General features: G+C 38.2%; 1 protein-coding gene and 1 long non-coding RNA gene across 16 annotated transcripts in view; one reads left to right on the forward strand and one right to left on the reverse strand.

Moving 5' to 3' along the window:
* BMAL2 (basic helix-loop-helix ARNT like 2) overlaps window positions 1-13,901 on the forward strand; it is a 120,324-nt gene that overhangs the window by 54,555 nt on the left and 51,868 nt on the right. For 11 of the 15 annotated variants that reach the window (XM_027035799.2, XM_027035800.2, XM_027035796.2 and 8 more), the window contains 2 exons: window positions 3,864-3,905; window positions 7,530-7,687. The exons of 1 other annotated variant lie outside the window; for it this stretch is intronic. In XM_027035799.2, the coding sequence (XP_026891600.1) occupies window positions 3,864-3,905; window positions 7,530-7,687 (200 nt within the window). The remainder of the gene's footprint in view (window positions 1-3,863; window positions 3,906-7,529; window positions 7,688-13,901) is intronic. 3 more of the 15 variants (XM_027035797.2, XM_053226065.1, XM_027035798.2) reach the window with 1 other exon arrangement.
* The window catches only part of LOC113593004 (uncharacterized), a 109,937-nt gene continuing 99,808 nt past the window's right edge, over window positions 3,773-13,901 (reverse strand). The window contains exons 2-3 of the long non-coding RNA XR_003413019.2: window positions 5,315-5,380; window positions 3,773-4,511 (exon numbers count right to left, since the gene is read on the reverse strand). This is a non-coding gene — a long non-coding RNA (uncharacterized LOC113593004). The remainder of the gene's footprint in view (window positions 4,512-5,314; window positions 5,381-13,901) is intronic.

Raw genomic sequence — 13,901 nt, forward strand, 5'->3', positions numbered from 1 at the left:
TGGTGTAAGAAAGTGGTCCAGTTTCATTCTTCTGCATGTTGCTGTCCAGTTCTCCCAGGACCATTTGCAAAAGAGACTGTCTTTTTTCCATTGGATACTCTTTTCTGCTTTGTCAAAGATTAGTTGGCCATACATTTGGGGATCCGATTCCAGGTTCTCTATTCTATTCCATTGGTCAATGTGTCTGTTTTTGTGCCAATACCATACTGTCTTGGTAATTACAGCTTTGTAGTACAGGCTAAAGTCTGGGATTGTGATGCCTCCCACTTTGGTTTTCTTTTTCAACATTACTTTGACTATTCAGGGTCTTTTTTGGTTCCATATAAATTTTAGGATTGTTTGTTTCAGCTTTGGGAGGAATGCCAGTGCAATTTTGATTTGGATTGCATTGAATGTGTAGGTTGCTTTGGGTAGTATTGACATTTTAACAGTATTTGTTCTTCCAATCCATGAGCATGGAATGTTTTTCCATTTCTTTGTATCTTCTTTGATTTCCTTCATAAGCTTTGTATAGTTTTCAGCATACAGATCTTTTACATCTTTGGTTAGGTTTATTCCTAGGTATTTTAAAATATTGTTGACACAGTACCACAACTATGAAAGCTATTTTTTATTTAGACAGTGAGAAGGAAAAAACATCCCTTAAGTTTTTATCTTAGTGGCTCTTTTTATCTGGCATATTTATAAGCATCTCTTTATAAAGTTTATTAATTTTTCTATAGAATGAATTTTTAAGCAAGAAAATATTAAAAACTCAAAATATGTCAGATAAACATAATAGTTCAAAGGTAAGCTAAACTTGGAAAATGATAATTGTTGAGTCAAGAGGGAAATTTGGCAAGATGAATCAGAAACCTTAAAATAGTTATCCATAACATTGTATTTCTGAAGGGTTATCATGGGAAAAATAATCAAATATGCATGCACCACAATAGTATTAGCTATATTATTTATAATATTGAAATATCCAGTAATAGAAAATGATTAGATTATGGTTTAGCTAACCAATGGGCTATTTAATCATTTTCAGTCCTTTTCCCCAAGAATATCTGATGGTGTGGGAAATATTTGTGTTACAATGTTAAGTGAATAAGACAAGCTATAAAAAATTATACACTATCATCTGAACTTTATTCATTGTATGTAATATTCTATATATTATACATTCCATATATAGTATATATTCTGTTTATATATGGAACACACATCTCCATAAATAGACTATACACACATACACACCATATCTAAATTAAATAGTCAAAGCTGTTTTCTGTATGTATCTAGATACATGTTTAAGAAAAAGACTGGAAGGAGACAGTAAAATATTAACTATGATAATTTCCAGGTGATATTATGGGTACTTTCTTCTGAGTTTTTCAAGTCCCCCCTGAAAAATGATGCATTTGGAAATATATTTTTTAAATATGTATTTTTAGAAAACAACTTGCCTCTTTCTCTCTCTCTCCTTTATAACCATGGATTAGCTTTGTTCTACAGGTGTATTTATATCTAATGATCAGCATGGATCCTTATATTACTGTCTTTCACTCTTTTGGTTGTCTGAATGTCCATTTCTAATAGATTCTTTAGGAAGGGCTCATGGGATCATTGTAGCCTGAAAGTTGGCAAGTTTATAATAGTTTGTTTGCAGCTTTGTACTTGGAGGTCAATTTGGGTAGATATAAAATCCTGGACTCATATTTCCCTTCCTTGAGTATCTTAAATTTGGGCACTAAGAATTGTTGAAAAATCTACTAACAATCTTGTTTTCTTTTCCTTATTAGTGACTTAGCCTTTTTGCCTGGTTGTCCAGTGATTTTTTTTTCTTTAAAGTAGTTTTAACTATGGGGCACCTGGGTGGCTCAGTTAAGTGTCCCACTCTTGATTTCACAGTTTGTGAGTTTGAGCCCCACATTGGGCTCTGCACTCTCAGCACCAAGCCTGCTTGGGATTCTCTCTCTCTTCTCTCTCTGCCCCTCCCTCACTTGCACGTGCTTGCTCTCTCTCTCAAAATAAATAAATAAACTTTAAAGAAAAATAAAGTAGTTTTAATTATGATTCCTTGTTGGCCATGCTAACATGGTTATGGTATCCTTTCAATATATAATTCCGGGATTTTTTCCAAATTTTAGAAAAATGTTCTGGAATTATAGTTTTAATGTTTATTTTGTTCTGTTGTTTGGCATTTTTTGCAATCTCAGTCATATTTATATTGGGCTTATTTTTGTTTTTTGTTTTTTATACTTCTGTATCACTTTCTATTGAATATATTTTAAATCTCATTTAAGTTTTTTTTTCCTTATTGAAGTTCAGTTGACATACAATGTTATATTAGATTTGGGTGTACAACATAGTGATTTGGCAATTCACACATTCAGTGCTCACTATGATAAATGTAGTTATCTGTCACCACATAACATTATTATAATATTATTGATGATGTTCCCCATGCTGTACTTTTCATCTCTGTGGCTTATTTATATTTTATAACTGGAATTTTGTACCTCTTAATTCTCTTCACCTATTTTGCCAATCTTCTCATCCACTTCCCCTCTGGCAACCACCAGTTCTCTGTATTTAAGAGGGTTTTTTTTGTTGTTTTGGTTTTTTTTTTGTCTGTTTGTATTGATACATTTGGAAATATATTTCTTAAAATATATATTTTTTATTTTTTTCCATTTTATTATTGTTTTATTTTTTTTAATATGAAATTTATTGTCAAATTGGTTTCCATACAACACCCAGTGCTCATCCCAACAGGTACCCTCCTCAATGCCCATCACCCACTTTCCCCTCCCCCCCCCAACCCCCATCAACCCTCAGTTTATTCTCAGTTTTTAAGAGTCTCTTATGGTTTGCCTTATTCCCTCTGTAAGTTTTTTTTTCCCTCCCCCTTCTCCTCTCCCCTGATCTTCTGTTGAGTTTCTCAGGATCCACATATGAGTGAAAACATATGGTATCTGTCTTTTCTCTGCCTGACTTATTTCACTTAGCATAACATTCTCCAGTTGCTACATCCATGTTGCTACAAATGGCCAGATTTCATTCTTTCTCATTGCCAAGTAGTATTCCATTGTATATATAAACCACATCTTCTTTATCCATTTGTCAGTTGATGGACATTTAGGCTCTTTGAAATATATATATTTTAAAAACTACTCAGCCTGCATGATTTTTTAATGTGGAAAGTATTCTGTCACCATCAGTATATTTTATTTTAGTAGTGGTCTGGTGACTCCATTTCTTAATGAATAACACATACACATACATACACAAACATACATGTATGTATATATTTCCACACACATATATACATTTGGCATAGTCTGCTAGGGAATATGCTACTGTGAATATTAATGTTATTGGCAAGTGATCAGACTTTCTAGTCTTCAGTGATATTTTTCATCATCCAGATGAATTTTAACAAAATAAATTCCTTTTGTTTAAAGGTCTGAAATTCTTAATTAATTTTTAGGCTATTTTCATACAGCTGCCGTAAAATTTTTGGTAAAGCCATCAATTGTTGAAAAATTATTCTATTTAACATTATTCATATTAAAATTCTATTTCTCAGGATTGGCATGAGATCATTTTTAAGTAGAGCACCAATTATTGTTCATTGTCAGCTACCATGGTTCCTGTCGCCCTGTTGGGGATCATGTGCCTGTAGCCTTGGGAGGAGAACCACCGTTTGTGTCAACAGTGATAATCATTTCTGGTCATTAGGAGCTCAGGGTAGCATTCGTAACTAAACACTGAACAGGAATTAGGATGATGGTACTTAATCTCACATTTATTTCTCTTTCAAGAATTAAATAAAATCTGTTTCATGTAGTTTGACATTTTATCCTGCTTTTTTGTAGAAAGGAAGATGGTGAACAACACGTACAAATGAAGTCCTTCAGGTACATTAAATTGTGAGATTGGCACGTGGTGGGTGGAAAAGGCTGCACATGCAAACCTTTAGCCAAAGTGAAAGGCAACATCAAGACAGAATTGGTTCACGAATATGAGGTTTTTCTATCTACTTTCTTTTCTATCTACTTGAATAACATTTTGTCTTAAGATGCCTCTAAATTTTTCTTACAAGAGCTGTTTATTAAAATATTTCCCTTAAGCACTAGAGAAGAGTGGGTTCCTTATATAAACAAATATAAATAAATATATAACCAAATATAAACAAAATATAAACAAACGATTACTTATGAGGAGCTTCTGATGGTTAGGAATTCATCGTCGTAAAATTCTCTGTCAGTTGTTTCAACGTAGTCTCAACATCAAGAAAAATTTTTCTAGATCTGGCCACCTGGCCGCATCTCAGTGTTGCTTTTTCGTCATTTATTCTGGCTTTTGATGTGATTTACAAAACTCTGGCATGGGTCAGAGTGGCAATAACAGTACACAGAATTCAGAGCCAGAGCCCTGCTGCTCCATTATGAAGTGAGCACCAGTCTCTGGGAAGCATGCCTTTCCTTCATAGGATCGTCCAGATGTCTTGTCAAGTGCATCTCCTTGAAGAAAAGAACTTTATTCAAATGCTAGCTATTGTGCCTTCCTCTGGGTTCCCTGGTTCCTACCGTCATCATTCATTGTTCTCCACAGTGGCCTTGGTCCCACCTGTCCTCACCTGTCTCTAACCCACAGCTCTGAGAGCACCCTGTCTGCTGTACAGCCGTGGCATTGGGCATCTCTGTCCATTGCTGTTGTCCGTGCTGGTGGGTAATACGGGTAGAAACAAGAGGTGATCATTCTAACACGAGGATAACTATAACATTCTTCTAATCATTAAATTTTAATCTAAAAATTACTCGTGAATAGACCAAAGTATGAGTGCATAACTAAATTTTATGTGAATACACATATAATTTTAATTCCATCCCGTTCACTCAAAAGGACATAGTTTGTTCCAGGAATGGCATTACCCAAGTGTGAATGGTTGCGGGGAGAGGGAAGTAGTATCTCCATCAGTCTCCTTTAGTGTTCTCCCCACCCCCCCACTCTTTTATGTAGAAAAATTACATTTTCTTTCATCTAATTTAAAGTTGCCGTAGGGGCGCCTGGGTGGCTCAGTCGGTTAAATGTCCGACTTCAGCTCAGGTCATAATCTCGTGGGTCATGGGTTTGAGCCCTGCATCAGGCTCTGTGCTGACAGTTCAGAGCCTGGAGCCTGCCTCAGCTTTTGTCTCCCTCTCTCTTTCTGCCCTTCCCCCACTCACGCTCTGTCTGCCTCTTGCTCCCAAAAATAAACATGAAAAAATTTTTAGAAAATAAAGTTGTTATAGAAATAGCTCCAAGCAAGTCTCCTACTTCTTACCCATCAGATTGTCCTTTGAAAACTCTTCTTACGTGGAAATTCTGGAGTTGCCATGATCTGTGTATTCTAAGAAACAGACAAATGCTTACAGTTAAGCGTGAAGAGTAAAATAGCCTAATTCTTGAAATGTAAGATCCACATTTTTCCCCTACATTTTCCCAGCTGTGAAAAATGTCTTATCAATGGCATCTTCCTGCTAATTGGCAACGTTTTTCTTGCCTTCTGATGTATTAACACTGAATTTCCAACAGATGGTGGCTTAGGTTTGGTGACATATGGTAACAGTATAAAAGGTACTGAGGTAGTGGAGAGAGGGAAGTGGTTAATCATGCAGTAGTCATAGAAAGTTTTCGGGAGAATAACCGAGCTGGGTTTTGAAGAAGTAGGATTTTTCTATGAATATAGAAGGGAAGGATATTCTAAGCCTAGTAAAGAGCAAGTCAGTGGAGATGTGAGAGGACTTGGCATGTTTGAGGACTAGCAAGTCATTTGGCGTTGCTACTAAATAACACTTGGAGAGGTAGGGAAAGCATGGAGAGATGGAACTAACTGAGGGCACAAGCCAGGGCATGGTGAACCTTGAGATGTCATTAGGGAGTTTGGCTCTTCCTCTTAGGCAGTGGAAATGTATTTAGCAGCTTTATGCGGTGGAATTCGATGACTTCATTTGTTTTAGAATAATTTTGGAAGCGGTGGTTTGTATAGACTGGAAGAGGAAGACACTAGAAAGTATAGCAGGTTAAAAGGCTTTTGGGGATAGTGCAGTGAGCTATCGCCTAATGAATTAAGGTGGCGACCGATGGATGGAGAGGAAGAGAAGACATATTTAAGAACTAGAACCTATAGGAATTTGTGATTATGTGGTTCCTCAGAGTAAAGAAGGAAGGGTTTAGAATGACCCTAGTGATGTCAGCAACCAAGATAAACTCTATAAAAGGAGTAAATCAGGGGTAATGGAGGAAGGAGAAATAAAATGGGGCAAATTGCAAAGAATGTATTCAGTGTGGGATTACTTGAGGCTTAAGGCGCTTGTGAATCACATAGGTGTGTAATTCAAGTTCTGAAGGTCGGGGCCTGGGTGAGGTATGAATGAGGTAGGGATTTCCTAGTAAGCAGCTTATGTACAATTGTAAAGTCTTTGCAGAAAGGAGGTATCTCAGGGTGAAGCTGTAAGGTGAGGAAAGAGTATAGCCAAACAGGGAATCTTGGGGACACCACTGTTTAAGGATCGAAGAGCTGATAAAGAGACTAAGGGGACTGAGCTGAGCAGGAGGAATGCAGGAGCAGGAACGGTCCCAGAAGCCGGAAAAAGAATAAGAAATGTCAGTACTGTCAAATTCAAGTCAGGGATCAGCAAGGAACTGCATAAAATAAGGACACTAGAAATAGTTTCAGTGGGTCAGTGTCTGTGGGAGGTTGATTTTAATAGATGGAAAGCCTGGGAAGTGAAAGACATAGTGGAGATGGTGTTCTTCCCAGCAAGCTGGCTGAGAAGGGAAGATGGCAAGGAAAAAAATCCCTAGAATTGGGAAAAGGTTGTTTCCCCCCGCCCCCCGGATGGAGAGATTTGCACACACTTGTAGCCCCATGGGAAGGAGCTGTGGAAGAGAGTGACCTTAAGATGCTGATAGGTGCCGGGGCTCCTGGGTGGCTCAGTCGGTTAAACTTCCGACTTCGGCTCAGGTCATGATCGCACAGCTTATGAGTTCGAGCCCCGTGTTGGGTTCTGTGCTGACAGTTCAGAGCCTGGAGCCTGCTTGGAATTCTGCGTCTCCCTCTTTCCACCCCTCCCCTTCTCTGTCTCTGTCTGTCTCAAAACTAAACGTTAAAAAAAAAAAAAAAAAGATGCTGATAACTGCTGATGATAATACCCGGGAGGAGTGAGCTGCAATGGAAGGCTACTCAACTCTTCCTCTGAAGACAGGAAGTTGTAAAACTACCCGCGTGGTTCTCAGACACATCTTAATTCTTGAAGGCTTGCAGAAGTAAGATAGGGAGGAAGGAGCAAGGGTAGTTGGTGGGGTGAAAGCTCCGTGAATGAGCACCGTCCCTGTGCTCAGCAGCGCCCTCCTCTTCCCTGAACTGCCAGTGCAGGGCCAGAGTTGGGAGCTAGGACTGCGTGTGCTTGGGGGCCTCCTCTGGCTCCAGCTGGTGCCTCTGGGGGAACCGTGGGTCTGCTCTTTGTTAAAATAAAGGAGGTTCTTTTCCTTCTTAGAGAAGCTCATAGTCAAACTGAAAAGCGGAGGAGAGATAAAATGAATAACCTGATTGAAGAACTGTCTGCAATGATCCCTCAGTGCAATCCCGTGGCACGTAGACTGGACAAACTTACGGTTTTAAGAATGGCTGTCCAACACGTGAGATCTTTAAAAGGTGAGTTTGGAAGTGGCTTCCACACTTGGATTTGTGAAGTCCTCCCTGTAATCAAGGTACTTGATTCATTCGTTCTGTTGTTATTGGCTACTGAGATTCTGTGCAGATGTGTCTTTCAGCTTTATAGGCATCAGTTTTTTATAGGCATCAATCTTGATACGTGCTGATATTCTGTATGTGGAGAGAACACGACTCTAGATACCGAAAATCTTGGTTTCACTAAAAGCTTTATCTTAAGTGCACACAGTACATTTTTCCATTTGTGTCATCTTCCAAGTCTTTTATCAATGTCTTACAGTTTTCGGAGTATAGTTCTTCCACTTCCTTGGTCAGATTTATTCCTAGGTATTTTATTATTTTTGATGCAATGCTAAATGTAATTGCTCTATTAATTTCTCCTTCTGCTAGTTATTAGTGTATAGAAGGGCAATGGATTTTTGTATATTGATTTTGTATCCTGCAACGTCACTGAATTCGTTTATTAGTTCTAATAGTTTTTTGGTGGAATCTGTAGGGTTTTCTCTGTATAGTATTTTGTCATCTGCTTATAGTGACAGTTCTACTCCTTCCTCACCAGTTTGGATGCCTCTTCTTTCTTTTTCTTATCTGATTGCTGTGGCTAAGACTTCCAGTAATATGGTGAATAAAAGCAGTAAGAATGAGCATCCTCATCTTCTTCCTGATCTTAGAGGAAAAGCATTCAGCTTTTTACCACTAAGGATGAAGTCAGCTCTGGGTTTGTCATTTATAGCATTTATTATGTTTTGTTCCCTCTGTACCCACTTTGTGGAGTTTATCTAAATACTGTGTTTGCCAAATGCTTTTTCCTGCATCTGTTGAGGTGATCATATGATTTTTATCTTTCATTTTATAACATGGTGTATTTTGATTGATTTGCAGATACCAAACCATCCTTGCATCTCTGGAACAAATCCCACTTGATCATGGTGAATGATCCTTTTAATGTATTGTTAAATTTGGTTTGGTAGTATGTTGTTGAGGATTTTTGTGTTCTTCAGGGCTATTGGTCTGTAATTTTCTTGTTTTGTAGTGTCTTTATCTGGTTTTGCAATCAGGGTAACGCTGACCTCATAGAATGAATTTGGAAGTTTCCCTTTCTCTTCTATATTTTGGAATGATTTGAGAAAGGTAGATATTAATTCTTCTTTAAATGATTGGTAGAATTCAGTGATGTAGCCATCTGGCCCTGGACTTTTGTTTATTAAGAATTTTTTGACTACTGACTCAATTTCATTGCTGGTAATTGTTCAGATTCTTTTTTCCTGATTCATTTCTGGAAGATTGTAGGTTTCTAGAAATGTATCCATTTCTTCTAGTTTGTCTAATTTGTTTGCATAGAATTTTTTGTTCTAGTCTTTTTTAATGCTTTGCAATTTTGCAGTGTTGGTTGTAACTTCTCCTCTTGCATTTCTGATTTTGTTTGATTCTTTTTCTTGATAAATCTGGCCAAAGTTTTAACAATTTTATCTTTTTAAAGAATGAACTCCTAGTTTCATTGATCTTTTCTGGTTGTTTTGTTTGTTTGTTTGTTTATTTTTTGTTTGTTTGGTCTGTGTTTCATTTATTTCCACTCTGATCTTTATCATTTTCTTCCTTTTACTAACTTTGGGTTTTGTTTGTTCTTTTTCTAGCTCCTTTAGGTATAAAGTTAGATTGAGATTTTTCTTCTTCCTCGAGGTGGGTCTGTATCACTATAAACTTACCTCTTAGAATTACTTTTGATACATCTCAGGGATTTTGAACCATTGTTTACATTTTCATTTATCTCCATGTATTTTTTCCTTTCCTCTATGAGTTGTTGGCCCATTGGTTGTTTAGTAGTGTGTTTTTTTAGCCTCTACACATTTGTGTTTTTCCAGGTTTCCTTTTTTAATTGATTTCTAGTTTCATACTGTTGTAGTCAAAAAAGATGTTTGATAGGATTTCAGGTTCTTTTTTTTTCAGTCTTAAATTTATTGAGACTTGTTTTGTGGCCTAACGTGATCTATCCTGGAGAATGTTTCACGTGCACTTGAAAAGAATCTGTATTGTTATTTTGGATGGGATGTTTTGTGTATGTATATCTGTTAAGCCCATCTGTTGTACTCTGTCATTCAAAGCCACTGTTTTGTTATTTTCTGTCTAGGTGATTTATCTGTTGATACAAGTAGGGTGTTAAAGTCCTCTACTATTATTGTATTACTGTTAACTTCTCCCTTTATGTATGTTCGTGTTTTCCTTGTGTATTTAGGTGCTCCTATGTTGGATGCATAGGTATTTACAATTTTTATATCCTCTTGTTGGAGCATTCCCTTTATTATGTAATGGCCTTCTTAGTTTCTTGTTATTTGTTTTGAAGTCTATTTTGTTGATATAAGTATTGCTACCCCATCTTTTCTTTTGCTTTCATCTGCATGGAATATCTTTTTCCTTCCTTCATTTTCAGTCTGTGTCTTTAGCTCTGAAGTGAGTCTTTTGTAGGCAGCATATAGTTGGGTCTTGTTTTGTTACCCATTGAGTCACTCTATGTTTTTCGATGGGAGCATTAGGTCTATTTACATTTAAAGTAATTACTGATAGGTACATATTGGCATTTTAAAAATTGTTTCAGGTTGTTTTTGTAGTTCTTCTCCATTCCTTTCTTCTTCTGGTCCCTTCCCTTGTGATTTGATGACTTTCTTTAGTGTGATGCTTAGATTTATTTGTCTTTATTTTTCTGTGTATGTATTATAGGTTTTTGGTTGTAGTGACCATGAGTTTCATATATAACATCCTAGTATAGAGCAGCCTATATTAAGGTGATGGTCAGTTAACTTTGAACACATTCTAAAAGCACTACATTTGTACTCCCCCTCTCCACATTTTATATATATGATGTCACAGTTTACATCTTTTTTATTTCGTGTATCCTTTGATTTTTATAGATATAATTTTACTACCTTTGTCTTATAACTGTCATTCTAGTTTTATAAGTGGTGGATCCACTACCTTTGCTACATAGTTGTTTTTACCAGTGAAATATTTTTCTTTCATAGTGTTCTTGTTATAGCCCCTTCTTTTCTGCCTAAGAAGTCCCTTTAACAAAAAATAGTACTTTCAGTCACCTTCCTTAGATTTCCACATGTGGTAGAACAGTGGCTTCTCCACTCTAACCAGTTGACTGTGTGCAGATCCGAAGAGCAGGCGGTGGGGAAAAGAACGTATAGCCTTGATCCCTTCAATGCCATGCAGAATGGCACAAGCGTGGGGATACTGCTTGGCAGGCTTCCTTTTGGGAGTGTGACTGGAGGTCTCATTTTCATAACTGTTGTGAAATAAGATTCTCTTTTACCCACAACTGGATCTTGCATAAGTTGTATGCAATATTTCCTTTAAGTCTTTTGGCAGTGAACATTTGCAGGCTCAACTGAGGTCGTTTGATTGCAACCCTAAAATTACCCAACAGTTTTCACATTTGTAAGGCCCTGAGGGAGGCGGACCTAAGGGAAAAGCCACAAACCTATCGATTAATTCAACAATCATGCACTGGGCAGCAAGTAGCTTCCTGTCTATGCTGGGAACTTGAAAAGGAAGCAAGATCTCTATGCTCTAGGGGTTCATGGTAAGCAAGAGCAACAGACCCCGGCAGAGATCATTAAAACCTAGTGTGATAAATGCTACAGTAGAAGTATGAATGACAGGAGCAGCAATAGAAGCTCCGTGGGGATAAGACACTGTCTAAATCCAGAGCAGATTCTGTGGCATGGATCACAGGTTTTTGCCCTGGGCCCTTCTAAGCTGAAGTGCGGCGATCAAGTACTCCTCGCACATCCTGAGCATACCCTTTAGTCAGTGCTGCCCACAAGTGAGAGGACTTAAGGCCACTGGGTCTGTCTGCATTCCAGGGCATTTACCAGCATATACCCCCAGCTCGCACCACAAAAGCCTAGACACGGAATCATCAGAGGGCTGCAGGTGGATCGTGTTATTTGGGTCCCTACATAATTACTTTAAAGACAGAAGGATGGAGAATAATTTTTTGTACTATACTCTCAGCAGTGCTTCTCAAATTAGCTGGGTGAAGGACAAGTGTTATCCACTCCCATCCATTGTGAAATACACTTAATTACTGGAAAAAGGATCAGGGCTGGGATCCACAACAGTGTCAATTCCATAAGGGTCTAAATGCTTGTTCTTAGTTTCTGTACTCACCTGCCACAGTTTGCTGCTGACATTGGTCCGCAGACCACACTTAGAGTAGCCCTTCTTTTCATCATGTGCCTTCAGAGAAACTGTGGGCATTATATGTGTGCAGTCATAACACTGGGGCCCAGTAGGGTACAATGGTACATGCATATAGTCCCAGAAGCAAACCTCCTGGGTTCAAATCTTGGCTCTTCGACTTAAGAGCTGTATGACTTACTCCCATTTTTTAACATTCTAATCCTCAGCTTCTGTATCTGTAACAGGGATGATGCACTTACCTGATAGGGTCGTTGTCAAGAGTAAAGAATAATATATATAAAGGACAAGCACAGTGTTTACTCATGTTGGAGTTGGTAAGAGGAGGAGGGGGAGGAATAGTTACTGTGATTTCGATCATTTTAACCTAATGAACACTGTCATAAAGGTGAGTAACCATGTTTCCTCATTGGTTTTTGCCAGCAGAAATCTGAGAATCCAAATTCATTATCCCTCATTGGCACATGTACAGAATGTCACGGCATGCATTTTATTAACACACCTCACCCTAGCTTTAGCTCTGCCCTTGCTCCCCTCATTTTCTCAAGAGCACGTCCTCACTCACTGTCAGGGCTCGCCTATTCTGGCCAATTTACCCTGACAAGGTTTCCCCAGCATCCCTCTGCCAACCTTGCTTCAAGCCAGACAAGCATTTATCACTGCTTTGCTCAAATTGATGTATTGCTGTACCCTGGCCTGGAACGCAGTCTGTATCTTTCAGCTCTTTCTCAACTTCCTCCCACCAGGTTGCTGTGTAGTAATTATAACAAGAAATCGTTTGAGGGAATTCTTGGTGGCCTACCTAGAAGATAGATTCTGAAAAATAGATTTTTTTTTTTTTTTAAGAGAGAGAGCATGAAATCTGGGGAGAGACAGAGAGAGAGAAAATCTTAATCAGGCTCCATGCTCAGCACAGAGCCCCACATGGGGCTCGATCCCATCACCCCGGGATCATGACCTGACCCAAAATTAAGAGACAGTCATTCAACTGACTGAGCTACCCAGGTACCCCCGACAGGTTTTCGTTTACTTATGCAAGGCTCACAATGGTGCTACCAATCTGAGAAAACGTTATCAAATCATACCATGAGGTGTGATTCCCTCCTCCCCACCCCCCATCACTTAGGTATTTTGTGAGTTTGAGCTGCAAATCCATCCAAGGACCACTATGTAGTTAAAATATCTCAAGGTAGAGGGGAGGACCCTCTCAGGGCATTAACCCATCTTTCTCTTGCAAAACCAACTTTTCTTGCGATCCTCAGGAAGAAGGCTTGGGGTTAGGGATGTTGAGAAGTAAAAGGGAGGGAAAGTTGATTTACCTGTGAATCACCCTTGCCTGGAGATTATCTAGAGACTGGGCACCTAGGCTTGGTGGACTGTCCCCTGCGCCCCCTTGTGGCCACAAAGGGCTTTCTCCTGTCAAGGTGGGTAGATGCCTTCCGGGCAAATGTGATTTGGTGCTTCCCTTACTTCTCTCATTCAAACTTTGACCTAGGTTTTGACCTGCTGATTCCTTATTTTGCCAGCTGTTCAGTTACTTTAATACAATATACTCTGTGCTTAGGGCTTGCATTATTTCGTTTATATTTTATACATATTTGTATATTATCAGAAGTCTCCCTATGATTTTTAAAGAGCTATATGGAAAATTTTATGAATCCATAGAAATGGTTTAAAATTCCACAGTTTTCCTCTTTGGGGTAATTCACATGATCAGTTTTAATAAGTTAAGAAATTACAGAAATAAGTAGATCGTTGAATATTGTTGCATGTTGTAGTGTTAGAGATATCACTCTTTTTAAATACAGCTCCTACTCTCTACACATCTAAGTATAAGGGAATAAGTAGTTCTAAGAATTTACAGCATAAAAGCAGGACATTTTAATCTAGTAATGAAAGAATGATCACAATAAGGTCTTAGAAAGTGCTAAAAGAGAAAATACCATTTTCAATATTGGCAGGAGCAACAGTGCTAATATTCACTGAGCACTTA

Source organism: Acinonyx jubatus, chromosome B4, assembly GCF_027475565.1.
Source record: "Acinonyx jubatus isolate Ajub_Pintada_27869175 chromosome B4, VMU_Ajub_asm_v1.0, whole genome shotgun sequence".
Classification (NCBI taxonomy): Eukaryota; Metazoa; Chordata; class Mammalia; order Carnivora; family Felidae; genus Acinonyx; species Acinonyx jubatus.